This window comes from Vicia villosa, unplaced genomic scaffold (assembly GCF_029867415.1).
Source record: "Vicia villosa cultivar HV-30 ecotype Madison, WI unplaced genomic scaffold, Vvil1.0 ctg.001256F_1_1, whole genome shotgun sequence".
NCBI classification, from domain to species: domain Eukaryota; kingdom Viridiplantae; phylum Streptophyta; class Magnoliopsida; order Fabales; family Fabaceae; genus Vicia; species Vicia villosa.
Window position 1 is genome coordinate 478203 of NW_026705551.1, and position 18829 is coordinate 497031.

Below are 18829 nucleotides of genomic sequence, written 5' to 3' on the forward strand. Positions count from 1 at the left end.
AATATTAAATATATAAATAATTATAGTATATGATCTTATCCTCACTAATTAACATTAATAGATTCACTTTTCCCAAGGTAAACAAGTCATGCGTAGAAGCGTTTCATTCGTTTCTCGATTTCATTTCGCAAAATCTTTATGAATTGAGAACCTAAATTATCTTTATCATAAAATTCTCTCAAATTTCACTTTATTGTAAGTTTTATGACATCTATGTAGTTTCTGCATCAATCAAATACAAACTTGTTTTAAGTGTAAATTATTCTCGCTTAATCTCTTTTATTCTTCTTATTTCTTTGTAACTCTCTTATTATTTAGTTTTACCTTTGAATTGTTAATGACTATCTAAACACTTCAATTTCTAGGATCAAACAACTATGAGTAACCGACGAAGAAAGACGAACTTGTTGTTAGATCTGGATAACATTTCATCTGAAGAGTCTTCACCCGGTGAAGGGCTTTCTGAGACTATTCATGTTCCCATAAATTATCTCGAAGAAACTGATGATGATGTTGTTGAATGTTCACCTCGAGCTTTTGCCCAGGTTTATGTCCTTATACTTTTTTCAATTTAAATATTATTATCGTTGACGCGATTTCTTTTAGATTACAACATAAATAATTATCATTAAATTTAGATTATTTATTATTAAATTTATCATTACTTTTTTTAAATTTTAATGGATCTTTAAGATTATATTTCAAGAAATTTATCTTATTTGTTTGCTTTTATATTGCTTCATCATAGGCTGTGGCCAATGCAAGAAGAACTCGTAGGAGGGTTACAATTGACTTGAGTTTGGGTAATATTTTTTACCTTTCATAGTGAAAAATTACATTTGTGGTTCAATTTTATTTTATTAAATTTTTAATATGTCTACTATCATTTTCTTGTTGTAGAAATCATAAGTTGTTATATTTGTGACATTATGAAATTATTATCCCCTTACGAATTTACTAATTTAATTTAGTTATATTTTTTTATCTATTAGTTACCACCATTTACAAACTAATACAAATGATTTTTTCGATGTTATGATATTTTCCTCATCAAAGGGATATATTTTATAATGTGAGAATTTGGTCGAACTCTAGTGGATCGAAGACTTACATATTATAGTCAAAGTGTGTTCTAGTATGTAGGTGTAGAAATGCTAGGGTTGTTAGTATTTCAAATTGGGTATGTTTGTTATGTCCAATTGTTTAAGTTAGCTTGTACCCTAAGTTGGCTTGTAATGGGTATTTGTGGAAAAAAGTCCATTAGTTTAGTATGTTAGGTTTATTATAATTAGCATACTAGTCTTTCATCATTGCATACTATAAAATCCTAATTTAGGGTGAGAGGGTTATTTGTTATTCTTGTAACTTGCAATCTTGATTGAAGAGTAAGAAAAGAATAGCAGTTATAACCAAACCTTATTGTTCTTATTGTTTATCATCTTTTCTACCCTTGTGTGTTTCTTGATCACAAAGAAAGAGTTCATCCTTTGTTCATCGAGGCATCCTTTTCACAACAAATTGGTGCGGTGAGAGTGGAGAAGATGCCTTCAACAAAGTATGATATTGAAAAGTTCATCGGAGTGACCGATTTCGGTCTGTGGCGCTTGAAGATGAAAGCCTTATTGGTTCAATAGGGTTATTTGGAAACGTTGAAGGTATCAAAGGAGACGATGACATCAGGGTTATGGGTGAAACTTGAAAGTTTGTACATGACCAAATCGCTGGTAAATCAACTTTACCTGAAGCAAGCTTTGTATTCATTCAAGATGATTGAAGATGAAGTGTTGGCTGAGCAGTTGGATATGTTCAACAAGCTGATTCTTGATCTTGAAAATATTGATTTGAATATCGATGATGAAGATCAAGCGTTGTTACTATTATGCACTTTGCCTCGAACACATGCTCACTTCAAAGAAACTCTCTTGTATGGAAGGGAGTCCCTGACCTTTGAAGAAGTTCAATCAGCCCTGTATTCTAAGGATTTAAATGAACGAAAGGAGCATAAACCCTTGACGGTTGGTGAAGGTTTGGATGTTAAGGGAAAATTCTTGTGAAAGGATGCTAAGTTCGACAAGAAGAAAGATAAAAGTCAACATAAGTCTTATAGTGGTGAAGCATCTGGTATTTGATGCTATCATTGTAAGAAGGAGGACCACACAAGAAAGGTGTGCCCTGAATGCCTGAAAGATCATGGAGGTAAGGATAATGGAAATGCAGCCATTGTTCAAGATGATTTTGAATCATCTGATGTTCTTCTGGTTACAAGTGGTGACTCTAGTAAGGAGTGGATTATGGATTTAGGTTGCACTTGGCACATGACTCCAAACAAAGACTTGTTTGAGGAATTATGTGATCAAGATGGTGGATCTGTATTGCTGGGAAACAACAAAGCTTCCAAGATTGTAGGTGTTGGATCTATGAGATTCAAGCTTCATGATGAGTCAATAAGGTTGTTGACTGAAGTTAGGTATGTTCATGATTTAAAGAGAAATCTGATTTCTCTTGGTGAATTTGACAAGAAAGGATATGTTTTCCAAGGAGAGAAAAGTATCCTAAGATTCATGAAGGGGTCGAAGGAAGTCTTGAGATGCGTACAAGACATGTATAACCTTGAGGCTGAAGTTGTAAGTGGTTCGACAGATGTTGCATCCACGAAACCTTTGTCGAAGAAGAAAATTTGGCACATGAGATTAGGCCATGTTAGTGAAAGGGGTTTGTTCAAATTAAGGAAACAAAATCTTCTTGGTGGAGACAAAGTCGAAATGCTAAAGTTTTGTAAACCCTATGTACTTGGAAAATCTTGCAGAGTGATGTTCAACAAAGGCAAACAAAGAACACATGGATCCCTTGATTATATCCATGCTGATCTTTGGGGTCTGCAAGGTGTCCATCACATTCAGGAGAGAGTTACTTTCTATCCATACTAGATGATTATTCCAAAAAAATTACGGGTTTTCATCTAGAAAACTAAGGATGAAACTTTTGAGAATTTCAAAAGTTGGAAGACTCTGGTCGAAAATCAGATTGGCAGAAAGGTTAAGAGGTTGAGAACCGATAATGGCCTTGAGTTTTGCAATGAGGCGTTCGAAAGCTTTTGTGCTGCCTCTGGTATTACAAGGCATAGAACTACTGCAGGTACTCCATAACAAAATGGTTTGGATGAAAGGTTTAATCGAACCATTTTGGAAAGAGTTAGATGCATGTTGACTAGTGTTGGATTAAAGAAGGTGTTTTAGGATGAGACTGTTTCGACAGTTAGATATCTGATAAACACATGTCCTTCGACTGCGTTAGATATGAAGACACCTGAAGAAGCTTGGTCAGGACATCCACCTGATCTTGACAGACTTAGATTATTTGGCTGCGTAGCCTATGCTCACATTAGGAAAGACAAGGTCGAACCTAGAGCTCTGAAATGCATGTTCATGGGATACCCTAAAGGAGTCAAATCTTATAGGCTATAGTGCCTAGAGCCAAGTCACAAGAAGAATATCACCAGTCGAGATGTAGTTTTCAATGAAGCTGAAATGACTTTTAAGAAAACTGATGATGTTGGTTGAAGTGCAAGAATATCTAAAGAAGAGCTGAAATAGGTAGAGATTCCTGTTGAGGTGGAGCATGTTGATGCTGAATTGCATATCCTAGATGAAGTCGAAGAAGAAGCAGAAGATGCTGAGGAAGTTGATGAAACCGTCAATGATTATCTATTATTAAGAAATAGGTCAAGAAGAGTCATCAAGTCACCTCAGAGACTTGGGTATGCATATCTTATAGCTTATGCCTTAATATCTGCAAGTGAGGTTCTAGACGAAAAACCTAGAGACTACAAGGAAGTTATGAGGAGTCGAAATAAGACTGAATGACTGAAGGCCATGAATGATGAGATGAAATCTCTTCATGATAATCACACTTGGGAACTGAACAAGAAACCTACTGGGGCAAGGTTAGTCAACTGTAAATGGATTTTCAAAGTTAAGGAAGGAATTGAAGAAGTGCCTTCGAAAAGATACAAGGAAAAGTTAGTCGTAAGGGGTTTCACTCATAAAGAAGGTGTCGACTTCAATGATGTGTTTTCTTCTGTTGTGAAGCATATGTCCATTTGAATGTTGCTTTCCACGGTGGCACAGTTCGATCTTTAATTGGAACAGATGGATGTGAAGATTGCGTTCTTATACGATGATCTAGATGAAATGGTCCTGATGAGGCAACGTGAAGGGTATGTCAAAAAGGGGAAGGAAGATTATGTGTGCAAGCTGAATAGATCCTTATATGGACTAAAACAATCTCCTCGACAATGGAATAGGAGATTCGACAAGTTCATAGCACACATAAGTTTTGTTAGAAGCCAGTTCAACCACCGTGTTTACTTTCAATTTCGACCTGGTAATTCATTTGTTATTTTGTTGCTTTATGTGGATGATATTCTCATAGCAAGAAACAATGTCGAAGATGTAATGAGGATGAAGGCTGAAGTCAATAAGGAGTTCGATATGAAGGATTTGGGAGCCGCTTTCAGGATACTTGGGATTGACATTCGAAGAGGTAGAAAGTAGTCAAAATTAGGCTTAGATCAAGAGGCATACCTACGGAAGATTCTCGAAAAGCTTGGTATGTTGAATTCAAAGCCTGTTGTGACTCTAACAAACCCTCAATTCAAGCTGAGTATTGATCAGTATCCCGTTATTGATGTCGAAAGAGCTTATATGAATAGCATCCCATATGCTAATATAGTAGGTTTTTTGATGTATGCTATGGTTTGTACTAGACCTGACATATCATATGCAATAAGTCTTGTAAGCAGGTACATGACGAATCCTGGAAAGGCTCACTGGCAAGCATTAAAGTAGATTCTAAGATACATAAATGGATCAACAAGGACCTAATTTATGGTGGGGCCTTGGGTGAAGATAGTAAAGCAGTAATCGAAGTATATGTCGACTCTGACTATGCAGGTTATATGGATTCCAAAAAATCTATTTCTGGATATGTTTTCACTATGTTTGGCACTGCAATTAGTTGGAAAGCAACACTTCAGAAGGTTGATTCTTTATCAACCACTAAGGCGGAGTATGTTTCTCTCACTGAAGCTGTGAAAGAAGCATTGTGGCTTGATGGTTTTGCTAAGGAGTTGAAACTTCAAGGTCTAGGTATCACTGTTAAAAGTGATAGTCAAAGTGCTATACACCTGTCAAAGAACTCAGCTTATCATGAGCGAACCAAACACATCAATGTTAGGTTGCATTTCGTCAGAGGAGTAATCGAGCATGGAGAAGTCCAAGTGCTAAAGGTTTCGACAGATCACAATGCTGCTGATATGATCACCAAGTCATTACCGAGTTGCAAGTTTTTCCACTAAATGCAGTTGATAAAGCTGCATGAAGAAAGCTAGTTTGTTCTTTGATGTTATAGAGTTTGATCCAAGGTGTAGATTTGTGAGAATTGGGTCGAACTCTAGTGGGCCGAAGACTTACATACTGTAGTCGAAGTGTGTTCTAGTATGTAGGTGTAGAAATGCTAGGGTTGTTAGTATTTCGAATTGGGCCTGTTTGTTATGTCCTATTGTTTAAGTTAGCTTGTACTCTAAGTTGGCTTGTAATGGGTATTTGTGAAAAAAGCCCATTAGTTTAGTATGTTAGGTTTATTATAAATAGCATACTAGTCGCTTATCATTTCATACTGTAAAATCCTAATTTAGGGTGAGAGAGTTATTTGTTATTCATGTAATCTTGATTGAAGAGTAAGGAAAGAATAGCAGTTATAACCAATCCTTGTTGTTCTTCTTGTTTATCATCTTTTCTACCCTTGTGTGTTTTTTAATCACAAAGAAACAGTTTATCCTTTGTTCATCGAGGCATCTTTTTCACAACATATAAGATTATACTTTAGATGACTAGAAGCTCAACAATCCATGTCCTGGATGCATTGTAAACGAGCCAATCCATTCTCAAAGAGGTTATGCATCAAAAGTGAAGAATTTATTCAGACTGACCGTAATACAAATTACAACCATAATTGTCCTAGACACTCCCATCTTTTATAACGACTTCCCTACAGGAAAACAGAAGAAACTACAGCCCGGCCGTAATTAGAATTAAGAGTGTAATTTACCCATGTGCAAAGACTTATGCATTTCTTATCTCTTCTGTTTCATGCAACATTGACCTTATTCTGACAAATCCAACTCATGCCTCACTTTGAGATTAAGGTTCATACTAGGGAGAAATCAGAATTTAAGGAAAACCCACCTCATGAACAAGATAAACCTACTTCATTCCTTAGTGCATGGAAGACTTCCAACCTAACCTAGTTGTCCTTCCAAACTTCTAATCCTTCCATTAAATATTTAAGCTATGATCTATAATTCCCTTAGATTCTAAGTTTCTAGTTTGTAACAAAGAAATAAGAGAGAGTTATGAAATGATCAAGACTGGAATTTTAGAATAGGGAAGGTGAAGAGACGCCTCGCTTGCATAACTCCAAATCCATGCTCAAAATCATTTTTATGCTTCTTCCCCTTTCGCTCCCTTATATATATATATATATATATATATATATATATATATATATATATATATATATATATATATATATATATATATATATATATATATATATATATACACACACACACACACATATACACAGTTAGGATAAAAGATCAAATTTCCCTTACTAAGCCATGTACATTTCCATCAATGCCATAACCTCATAACTAATATTTCTAAGTTGGTCAATCGATCACAACTAATGGTTCAATGACTTAATGACCTTTCTTAAAACTTTCTAAATCTTACTTTTTCTTCAAGTGTTGCATAATCTTGGTGAAATTCCTAAAATACCTTTCAATAATGTGAAGTTATCAAAACACCCTTACTTCATTATTTAACTCTGAATTCATCCTTTATTGCTAATTAAGGCTTAAGGGGTTAGTTATTTCTACTAAAAATCCAGTTATTCGTAACATGACTTGAAGTGCCATAAAACACTTGTAAAACGACCAAGATACCCTTAAGGATAAAATGTTTATTTTACTTCTCCAATCTTCCAATTCCATGGTCTATAACACATCCTTATTTCTCAACACATTTAACATCCTCAATCACTTGTAAATAAGTTCACGATTAATATCATAACACATCTATTGATTAAAATAGGATAATATATGATGTTAAATTTGAGTTAGGTTGAACACAAATATAATATAATAACCTATCAATTAAACCATGGGCCGATCACCATTAATATCTATGCACCAAGCTCAACAACGCTAGGCATGAGAAGGTGTATTGAAAAAATCTCAAATTTCTACATTGGTAAGAGATACTGCTTAGTATTATAAACAAGTTTGTAAGGAAGAGTTATGTAAAACCGTAATAGTGGTTGCTATCATATTTACTAGGCAGGACCATGTGAGTTTCAAACCCACTTTTTCGACATGTGGACTAAATTCAAGTTCCCGAAGATTATAAAAGATAAATTAATTTAGATATTGATAAATAGATATGTAAATACTTAAGAAGTATATAGATTAAAAAATGTATTTAGTTATTTTTAATATTTAATCATCCTTTTTTTCATTTTAATACTTCATATCAAAATGAAATTAAAAAAAAATGTATAAAATGTCCTTATCTAATCATCATTCATCATTCCTTATTTGTTATCTGTATATTAATAAAAATTGCTCAATATTCCAACTTTGTTTTTACTGGATGGATTTTTTTTCTAAAATCTTCATTAATGATTATTGCAGAATGTCAACCTATGCCAACACCTGTTATGCACTATAGACAGAACATAGAAAATCCAACTATGCCATCAGAGAACATTGTGAATCCAACTATCACAACATCTGTTATGCATTACACAGAGAACATAACTGGACCTATTGGTCAAAATAATATAAATTTGGGAGCCATCATCAATGAAGTTGTAACAAAATTCTTATCTTCTTTCATTTTTTACACTCATTGATTTGTTGGTGTTTATATTGTTTGCTTGAACATTTCTTTACAGGCTGAAAATGACAAACGAACACCAGAAACTAACAAGGAAGTTTCTAAGCCTAAGATTCCAGAAATTGAACCTCCAAAAGAGACTGCACCTCTTAATGAGCCTATCTTAAACTGCCCAATATGTATGGAAGGTTTTGTTGAGGAAATGTCAACAACATGCGGCCATATTTTTTGCAAGACTTGCATCAAAAGAGCAATATCAAGACAGCGAAAATGCCCTACATGCAGAAAAAATCTTGCTTCTAGAGGGCTAAGAAGGGTGTTTCTTCCATCTTCCAATTGAAGGTATGTTCCTAACTTATAACTTGGTATTAAGGAATTTTATTAGGTTGTGACTATGAAAAACTGTTATTCTATTCAAAATTCAAAAATGTCAAGATACATTAAATATTACATGATAGGATTCTAATTCACATATTATTTATAGGGTTAAATACGTTTTTAGTCCCTATAAATATGCGATCCTGCATTTTTAGTCCCTATAAATTTTTCCTTCAATTAATGGTCCTTTTAAAATTTTTGTGCATGCAATTTTAGTTCCTGATATTTTTTAAAATTTTAAAAACTGTTTAGTTACTCTTTAATTTTTAAATTTTTGAATAATTTTTTTAATATATATTTAAAATATTGTAAAATATTTATTTATCAAGTTTTAAAATTTTTAAAAACGAAAAAAATTAAATCTAAATTTTTCAAATTTCAAAAATAATTATAAAAGTAATGAAAATTTCAATTTAGAAATTAAATTTTGAGTTTTTTTTTTCAGGAACTTTTTAAAACATTATGAACATGTATGTAAAATAATCATTCTAAAATACATATTGGTTTGACAGTAGAAACTGAAACTAGGTGCATAATAATTTTATAATGATCATTTATTGAAGAAAAAATTTATAGGGACTAAAAATGCAGGGTCGCATATTTATAGGGACTAAAAACATATTTAACTCTTATTTATAAGGTGAAGGTCCTTATAAATGTAACAAATAATTTTCGTATAATCTTATGTGGTTTCTCTTATGCTATTCAACAGGATCATCCAAGCTATGTTGAATGAAAATTGGAACTTGATTGTGCTACTTTTAGCATTGGTGAAGGATTATGTTATTTAAAATATGTTACTTTGAGCCTATCTGACTATGTTTAATTATTGTCATGTACCATTTCTCATCATTTCTTTGACATGTCATTACTTGTGAATTTTGCTTGGTATAAGTAAATGCTTAATAATCCTGTTGGAAATAAATCATTACTCTTGAAAAATGTTGAGTAACACTCAGCTTTTGAAATGGCATATTACAATTGGTATATTTGAAAATTATTTCTCAGATGGCTATTAAGCACAACTTATAATTTTATTTGACGAAACTAAATTATTTTTACTAGTCATTTAATGATCCAAAAATTATTTTCTTAACAAAGTTAGCTATTATAGGTTTATATTTTGTTTTTGATTTTGTATGAGAAAGACCTATGTTGGGTAAGACGTGAAATTTACATTGTAGGATGTTGGACTTGACATTTTATCAAAATAAACATTCAATCAAACAACTTTTCGAAATTTTATTCTATTTTTGTGTTTTACATTACTATTTATAAGTTTTTTTGTCCAACACACCCAAGAAAGTGTACGTTAACACTCTTTTAGGTCTTAAAAAACCTCATATAGTTGGGTCGGAATTTGTCTCTCAATTTTATCTCTTGAAGAAAAATAAGTAATTGATGAGAATTATAAGCTAATATCTTGATTAAATTTCAACTCCGACAACAAACTTAGCATGATTGGTGCAACACCATGGTCAAAATAACTATATTTTAGAATGGAAAGTCCAGATTATGCTAGGCATATGAATCGTGAGTGATATATTTAACAAAAATAATTTTCAATTTGGATAGGTGAATATGAAAAAGAAGTTTTTCTAGAGTGGCATTGCATTTTGGTATCCTACAAATTTCTTCTTTTTCCAACACTCTATAGGAAAACAACATGTTACGTGGTTATGGATAACTTGATTCATCAACCACCAGGTTACTTCTCACATGTATCTTCTAATCCATTAAGATACCTTCCATGACCTAGTGTATTAGTACTTATCCTATTGGGTTTACCAAGACTTGTTGTCACTTATGTTGGTGAAAAGGAAAAATTACAAATTTACTTTTCAAATATAATGCACCAATATGGTATAAATAACTCGTGTGAGAGACAATGATGATTTAAAATAAGAGATTTAACGAGGTAATACTCTACCTAAATATTTTCAAAGTATTATCTTTTGGATTATCATTTTGAAAAAGGTTTTTGTGTGTGTTAGCTTTGTGTTTTAATGGAAAAGCTCCTTTACTTTTACTTATGTTTACTCACTTACTAAAATAGCATATTACTTCTTTTCTACAAGTTTTTTCAGATACTCTTATTTATGTTAACACTGTTTGAGATCTCTTGATATAAGATTTTAGATTGTTTCCATTTAATTTGCCCTCATTGGTTAGTCAAGTTTATCAAATCATAATACTTAAGTTTGCATCTTTAACCGCTTAATATTTCATTATTGAGTTATCATAGTTGTCACCATTGTGATTTTCATCATCAAAAATAGATGTCACATTATCTGCAGAAAAAAAGGTTCCACAAATCCTTCATTGGTCCACAAGAAGATCAAATAGGAAAAAACCCCTTCTGTCTAGCAAACTAGAGAGTGCTAGCTCTAGTCTCGGCGCTAAAGCATCCAAGGTAAATTTACTTTTGTTACAACCCTTATTTATCTGATATTTCATAATGCTAACATGCCAATTTAAAGGAACACTCCTCTACTAATGTTATGTCTAGCGTTAAATATTAATTGCATGTGTCCATTATTTCTCCTTCAGTCCACCTTGGGGAAGTTACTATCGACAAACCAGCAGTGGTGGTCGAGGAAATAGTTGTTGAACAGGAGAAAGGTACAGTCGAAAGCAATTGTCCGAAGGGATGATCTCTTGACTCAGAAAGTCAAGACTTCAACCATATCCACTTGAACATAGATACTGAGGGAGATACTCTTAAAAATGAAAAACGAGACATTGATGCTTCTGCCCCGAAGGTCTGAAATAGAGTGAAACTTCCCAAGGAGAACACAAGGGCACCCAATTTTCAGAAGATCACACATCAAAAGATATGTTGACTTCTGAAAATGAAGCTCTCAACAACACTATGCCACAGGCTCCTAAACCTCAGCCCTAAATCACAAATGTTGTCACTCCGACTCCTCTAGTCAACTCTTCCTTCAATAATTCTCTTAGTTAAGAGGAATTAAATGAAATGAAGGAGAAAAACCCTGTAGGATATTTGAAGATGATGGTAGGAAGTTGGGTGTTTCAGTTTAGAAATTTCCCAGCTCTTCGACTATCTTTGGCAGTAAACCTTCCAACAAACTTGTCGACGCCTTGATCCCCCGGTTGAAAACTAAGATCCCCAATGTGGAGTTGTTTTGGAAATTGAGGACAACTTTCTCATCATTTATCGGATCATGTCCCTAATGAAAAAACTTAAAACTCTAACCACCCCCAGTGTCGTTGCCGGTTTCGTCTTGGAGTTTGGACCATTGCTTGATTAGATGGCCCAAGATCTTCAGAAAAAGAATGAGGTGGCTAAAAATTTGTAGTCGCAAGCCAACGTTCATTCTAAGGAGTAGGCTTTGGGTATCGAATTCCTATGATTTTGATTTCTAAAGTGGATGCAAGAAATGAAAGAATTGTAGTCCAGGATTAAAGATGATGAAGAGAAAAAAGCTGAAGTCAATAGTGTCAACCTGACAAAATTGGATGAGGAGGCTAAAGTTGGTTTTAGGAATTTCGACAATGCCAGCATCTTAGACATAGAAATTGAAGAACTAACTGGTGTTGCTTCACTAACCGACACCCGAATCACGAAAGTAAATGCCCACTTTGAAAGACTTAAAGCCAATCTTCCATTTAAAACTTGTAACCTTGTTTTCTGCCTTGAGTTTATATTTCAACAAATGTAATTCTTTTGTAAACTTGAATATGCCATTTTTTTGGCACTCCCGACACTTGGAATAACATGTTTTTGGTCTTTTGATTTAAAATAAGACTTCTATTCTCCTTTTATAAGTATTTCTTGCATCATGGGATGATACATTTTCAAGTACTTGCCATTTATTCGTAGGGTTCGATTTTCAGGGGTTAACGCCTCGACTTCGTAAGTTCTAATTACGAATACTTTAATAATTTGAAATGGTCCTCCCAACTTGGTGACCCTTTATCCCACGGTTATATCCTTAATATCCATATGTAAAGTAACTTTCGAAAATAAATCATTGACCAAAAAGGCTTTTACTTTAGCCTTCTTATTAAAAGCCTTGGCAATTTGTTCCTTTTGTCTTACAAGAACATCTAACGCCGCTAGCCTTTCTTCGTCTAAATCAACTAGCTTGTCCAAGATCATGTTTCAATAATGATCATTTGATACTTCCATTTGCCTTTGAATCCTAGGTGATTTAGATAAATCTCGTCAGCAATATAGTGTCATGTCCAAACGTCGGTTAGAATGGAGTTTAGTTGGTTGATTCCTTAGGGAATTTCGACAAGCCGACAAGATTTGGTCTAAGGTATTATGCCAATTCTTAGGATTTTGGCCTACATGATTCTTGATCAGTCCAATTATGGTCTTGTTAGCCGCTTCGACTTGACCATATGCTTGGGCATAATACGGTGTGGATGTTAATAACTTGATCACTGATTCTGGAGTAAATTGCGGCATTTTTCTACCAGTGAAAATTGAACCTTGGTCGTTGGTTATTGTTTGAGGGATTCCAAAACTATAAATGATATGGTTTTTGATAAGTTGATAACCACTTCTTGGTCGATATTATCCAAGCGTAAGACTTCGAACCATTTGGTAAAGTAATTTATTCCGACTAGAATATATCTATGATTCTTAGATGACGGGGGTCGTATCTCACCAATTAAGTCTAGATCTCAACCTCTAAATGGCCAAGTATTGATTATCAAATTCAATTCACTTACTTGCACATGTTGAATGCCCGCGTGCCTTTGACACTATTGGCAACCTTTGGCGAAATTAATACAATCTTTTAACATGGCCGACCAATATAATCCTTGTCGGAATAACATCCCTTTCATTTTGTGGCCTTCTTGAGGAGCACCACATGTTCCACCATGGATACCGAAAATCGCCAAATAGGCTTCATTTCTAGTGTGGCATTTGAGTAGAATGCCTTCAAGAGTCTTCTTGAATAATTCATTTCTAATGATAACATAGCTTAAAGCTTTGTGCTTGACCATTCAATCTGTCATCCCTGTTGGGTTTTCTAAGTAATCCACAATTGGTTTTCACCAATGATTATTGGACATATTGTCAATGGAATTTTTTTGAAGATCCCAGAGTTTGTCATTTCTCCAAACCCTTCTACTCCCACAAGTTTTGACATTGACAATTCTAAATGGGGGAGGCTGGTCCAAATCATTATTTCTCTAACCTCAATTAGCTCTTCTAATCTCTCTTTGGAAACTTTGTAGCCTGATGTAATTAGTGCTAGGTCATTTTCCTCTTGATTCTTTATCTGAGGCACATGCTTGATATTGTCGGAGTCAAATATTTCTAATAGCGAATTTGTCATGACAAAGTACAACAATAATTGTTCACTGATGCACTTGTATTCATTAGTCAACTACTTCATCACTAGTTTTGAGTCGCCTTTCATTACGACTCATTTTTCCCCTAAGTCAAGTAGAATCTTAAGGCCATCTATTAAAGTTTCATATTCATCTTCATTATTAGAGTAATAACCTATTATTTTAAACTTAAATTTCATCGGGATCCCTTTTGGTGAGATGATCCAGATCCCAATCCCAGTTCCGTTTTTATGACTTGAACTGTCAAAGTATAACCTCCATGGTTTCAGGCTTATGTAATTTTGTGTTGTTTCGCTGATCGCATGATCGACAATAAAGTCGACGATAATTTTCCCTTCCGTGGGCTTCAAGGGCACCTAATTTAAAGAATACTCAGTTAGGGTTAGGGCCCACTTTTCAATTCAACTATGCAAAATGGGTTTTGAATGCATATGTTTAATGATGTCAAAATGTGAATAAATATAAACTGGTTTTATATAATGCTTTAACTTTGTACAGGAAAAATATAGACGCATACACAACCTCTCTATTTTACTATATCTAGTCTCTACATCATTTAATATTCGACTAAGATAATAAATGGCTCTTTTGACACCCTTATCATCCTCTTGGGCCAATATGACACCAATTACCAACTCAGATGCTGAAATATACAACTTCATTCATTTTCCTTTTATGGGAGGAAACAGAATCAAAGGATTTGTCAAGTAGGCTTTTATGTCATCTAAAGTTGCTTAGTGCTCAGATTCCCACTTGAATCCCTCTTATTTATTTAAACATAATAGTGGCGAGAGAGCCTTCGTTTTAGATTTGAAATGAACCTCCTAAAGAATTTGATTTTTCCCAGTAACGACTAAAGTTGTTTCTTAGTCAAGAATGTATTCGTCTCTAGTGAATATAAGCTTTCATTATGTTTTGATGAAGACAAGCTCAACATCTACATTATCAAAAAAGTAAAAAAAATGCATGACTCATGTTAAGCTTTACGATCAACTTTCAAGGTATATGTAATTCTTAACATATATAACTTAATGCTCAAAGTCTTTTATCATTCTTTGATAAAGCAATTTCATATTTGAACCATGTTAATTGGTTTTCAAAATTCAAATATTATCTTAGTTGATTAAATAGATGTTGCATGAGATTGCTTCAAATACATAGAATTTTTTTCAAGTTTTTGGTCATTACAATCAGTTGCACTTTGGGAACAATCGATTGCATGCAAATCTGCTTCGCCACTATTGGTTTTGAAAATATTGTTTAAGCTGATTTTGTTAAAATATTGTTTTCATTATAACTTGAGTTTCGTGACTCCGTTGGGGATGCGGTTTAAAGCATGGGAAAGTTAACGTGTAGTAATATCTCATGGTGAGGCCCTAAGAGACTAAAGGTGCAGTTAATGGCGTGGATTAATTATTTTTCTTAAGGTGTAATATTATGTAATGATTAACGATGATGAAAGAACTTTAATTGTTATGATCGACTAGATTGCTGAATTTGGATGTTAATTGATTATTGGTGATGATTTAATTGGTTATTATATGATTAATTGGTGAATTATGTGTGTACGTAAATTAAATGCAAATTGTGAATGGCGATGAATTTAGTGATGTGGCATTGTTGAATATATGCATATTATATTTGTTGTGTTGACTTGGCATTGTTGGCGAAATGCACGGTCAAAAGAGAGGTCGGTTGTGCATATGTACATCTGCACGTTATTGTTGAAAATCATGCATTATGGTTTATGGACTTTGGTTCGGTTTGGTATGCTCTAGACTAGAGGAGTGGATCGGGAGCAAGTAGCTGATTCTAGCGAGGGATTGGTGAAGTGTTGCTAAAAGGAGATTAGTAGCGATTTTTGGTGTGCTCTAGTTTCAAAAGGGGATCAGGAGCGAGTACGGACCTCTAATGTCTATAACGGTACCACATGCATATAGAGTCAAGGTGTTGAGTACATTTGCATACATGTATGCATATATAATTGAATAATCATGTTGTTATTGAGTGGATGAGAATAACTTATGTGTCTGACGATTTTTGTGAATAACGTGTGTATATAATGGTTATGTGATTATGCTACCCTAGCTTTGTCTTACACTGCTAAGATATTTGGAGTGTATTCTCACCCCTTTTGTTTATTATGGTGTTTGTGCTCCTATGGTGTACAAATGAGTAGGTTAAAGTGTAACTGCTTGGGGTAGAGGACGACTTCAACGCCTCCTTAGTTACTTATTCGTTCGGGTCTTTAGTGGAGTCTCTCTGATATGTAACACTGAGGAGGGACTATTCTTTTGTTTCTTATCACGTGTTTATGTTATTTGGAGTTGTTAAAACAATTTTGATTATTCTGCAATTAATGAGACTCTGATATCAAACTTATTTGTTGTTCCATTGCATATTTTCTAAATAATACTTTGTTTCGGTTTTTACGATTGGTGGATCAGGTGTGAAACTCTAATTGGGTGAGTTTATTACTTAATTTTCTTATTTTACATCGAGTTGGGAATTAGGATGTTACACCAACAGAGGCCTGAAATTCAATTGTCTCACGACATCAGGGGTTTTAGACTGAGAAAGGGGCAAGATCAACAAAGGACTAGGTGCAACACCCCAATATTTTATATTATTATTTTTATTTAATTATTGGAGTATTTATGTTTGTATTTGATTTATTTTAATTATTATTTGTATTATCTTAAAGTTTTGGAAGAATTAAGGATAATTTAGTAATTTAATAATTACTAGGAAGACTTTTAGAACGGGGAAATAAAATAGAATTTATATAAATTATTAAAAATAATAAGATAATTTTAATTATTTGGTAATAATTGATATCATTATAAATAATTTATAATATTTTGAATTTTTATTAAATATTTTAAACGCAATTTTTTAAAATAAAATAAAAGTGTTATAATTATTTAAAAAATAGAATATTATAGAATAAATTTAAATTTGAAATATTTAACGTAGTATATATTCTAACGTGAGAGTCCAGAGTTAAGTTACGAGAAAACAAAAATTAGAAAATTGGGAAGGGGCCAATCATGAGAAGAGAGAATTGGAACATGCAATACTTTGGAAGCGATCGTGAAGAATTTGTCAAAAAGCTTTAATTCAAGGTAAGGTGGGAATTCTTCTTCTTCCCTATCTTTTTCTATGTTCTGGTTGATCGTATGCTTGTCGGAAAAAAGGTTTGAGAAAATCCTTTTTAGAGGATGGGTTGATGTATGTGTGTCTGTATTCCATGATCATGATTTAAATATATAGAATTTATATGTTTGAATCCATGTTGATATTGCTGATATTTTTGGGGAGTGGATTAGGTGCCTTTGGTTTTTTGTGCCTTTGATAACTTTAGGCAATAAATGACATACATAAATTGATATAATTAAGGTACCAAAAACAATATGGTGGACAAAGGTAGCCAATCCCAACCCATAATTTTGATGATATAATTTATCTATGAGCAAGTATACCGGTGTTTTATGAATTGATGCTTTTTGGGTGAAGTTGATGTGACAACCCTATTTACCTATCATGTTTGTATCTGACGGGTTATTTGTCAGACATTATTTGATTTTAAACTATACATTGGTATTAGATTTAGTTGATCTATAATTTACAATTTTATATTAAAGGACCTACGGTTTCAAAAGATATTTTCCAAAACTTCACACTAAGGGTCTGTTTGTTTGTGATGATTGTGCAAGGAAAGTTTGATGAAGGAAAGATAGCTCAAGTTTCCATATCCCTCCATCGTTTGGCACTAGTAGGAAAGGGGAATATATGAGGTGCAGGTGCTGGGGCCCACAGCAATAAGCTTTCCGTCCAAAAATGAGAGGAAAGTATAATAACAACAAAACTTCTATTCAAAAGACATTTATAACCTATGGTACTTTTAAGTTATTCTACACAAAATATATTATATAATAAGGCTATGAATGTCATTTAATAATTTTGTTAATTTTTTAATCTCATTTTTTCTTTCTTTCCTTTTAGTTTTCACTTATACCAAACAGCTCAAAAATCATCACACTTTCTATTCATTTTCTCTCCTTTATCTTTCTTTCTTTCCACTTTCTTTCTTTCTACTTTCTTTTCAGATCCAAACAGAGTGTAAGAAAATGATTTGATTAAAAAAAATATGACAAAATAACTACTTAGCAATCATAAAATTTGCCAAAAGAATCCAAAGATATTTTAAGATGACTAGAAAAATACTTTACACTAAGAAAGGTTTGTATATACTATGATTACAAAAGATATTTTGATGTGTAATATATTTCTCGTTCATAAAACACATGGTTATGATTATAAATTCTAAAAGACACTAAAACATTTTTACCCTATCGCAATGCCTAATTTTTAAAAGGTAAAATAACTGTTCTCATAGAGAGTAATATGCAACAAATTTTATATTTTGTTGCAGTAGTGTATAATTTTTTTGAAAATATTAAGCAATGGCTCAAAGCCGTTTGTGCAGATAACAATGTATCTTTTTTCTTTTGCAAAGGTTTTAAACAGTTTTAAAATCAATTTTGATTATTTTAATAACATATTTTTGTATATATGTCACCGTTCTCTTTTCTTTAATTAAATATAAATATTTGGCAAAATTGACGTTGGCTGGAATCGAATAGGGTTGAAATATATGGATTGAAACAAAATCTGTTCCCTTTCATGAATCGACTCCCTAAATTCATACCGCGAAAAATGAAAATTTTACCCCCAAACTCACCAAAATCGTCGCTTCACGATTCTCACAATTCTTCCTCTCATGAACCGGGTAACCTAAACCTTTCTTCTGACATTTCTTCACCCAAATCAATCTGAATCCTAACCCTAACTGTTTTTTCTCACGATTATTCTCCCAAATCATAACCTAAACTCCATCCACACACACGATTCTCTCCTTTAACTAAGAGCTTCGCCGCCCTAGTAAGTGATTCGCTTAAACTAAGAGCTATTCCCCCTATTATACGAGCTTTGTTGAACTCTCCTTCAACTTTTTCCCTCTTTTCCTATGAATCTAACCCTTTCTTATTTGGTTTTAATTTTTGTACAAATAGATTTGATTTACCCTGCTAAAACTACTCAGTAGCTAAGACAACCAAGGCTATTGTATTGTGATACCAATAGTGTGCTAGAGC

At 33.2% G+C, this 18829-nt stretch overlaps 1 protein-coding gene across 1 annotated transcript; it reads left to right on the top strand.

Moving 5' to 3' along the window:
- The first annotated feature begins 376 nt into the window (after window positions 1-376).
- Window positions 377-9192, top strand: LOC131634211 (uncharacterized). Its single transcript, XM_058904864.1, has 5 exons — window positions 377-545; window positions 749-803; window positions 7754-7929; window positions 8017-8300; window positions 9049-9192. The coding sequence occupies exons 1-4, from the start codon at window positions 378-380 to the stop codon at window positions 8296-8298; spliced, it is 681 nt and encodes a 226-aa protein (XP_058760847.1). The 5' UTR covers window position 377; the 3' UTR covers window positions 8299-8300; window positions 9049-9192.
- The last annotated feature ends 9637 nt before the right edge of the window (window positions 9193-18829 follow it).

Coding starts and splice junctions, on each gene's coding strand:
- LOC131634211 (XM_058904864.1), top strand. CDS start 378: ATGAGTAACCGACGAAGAAAGACGAACTTGTTGTTAGATCTGGATAAC. Junction 804..7,753: donor TACAATTGACTTGAGTTTGG/GTAATATTTTTT, acceptor TGATTATTGCAG/AATGTCAACCTATGCCAACA. Junction 7,930..8,016: donor TGGGAGCCATCATCAATGAA/GTTGTAACAAAA, acceptor ATTTCTTTACAG/GCTGAAAATGACAAACGAAC.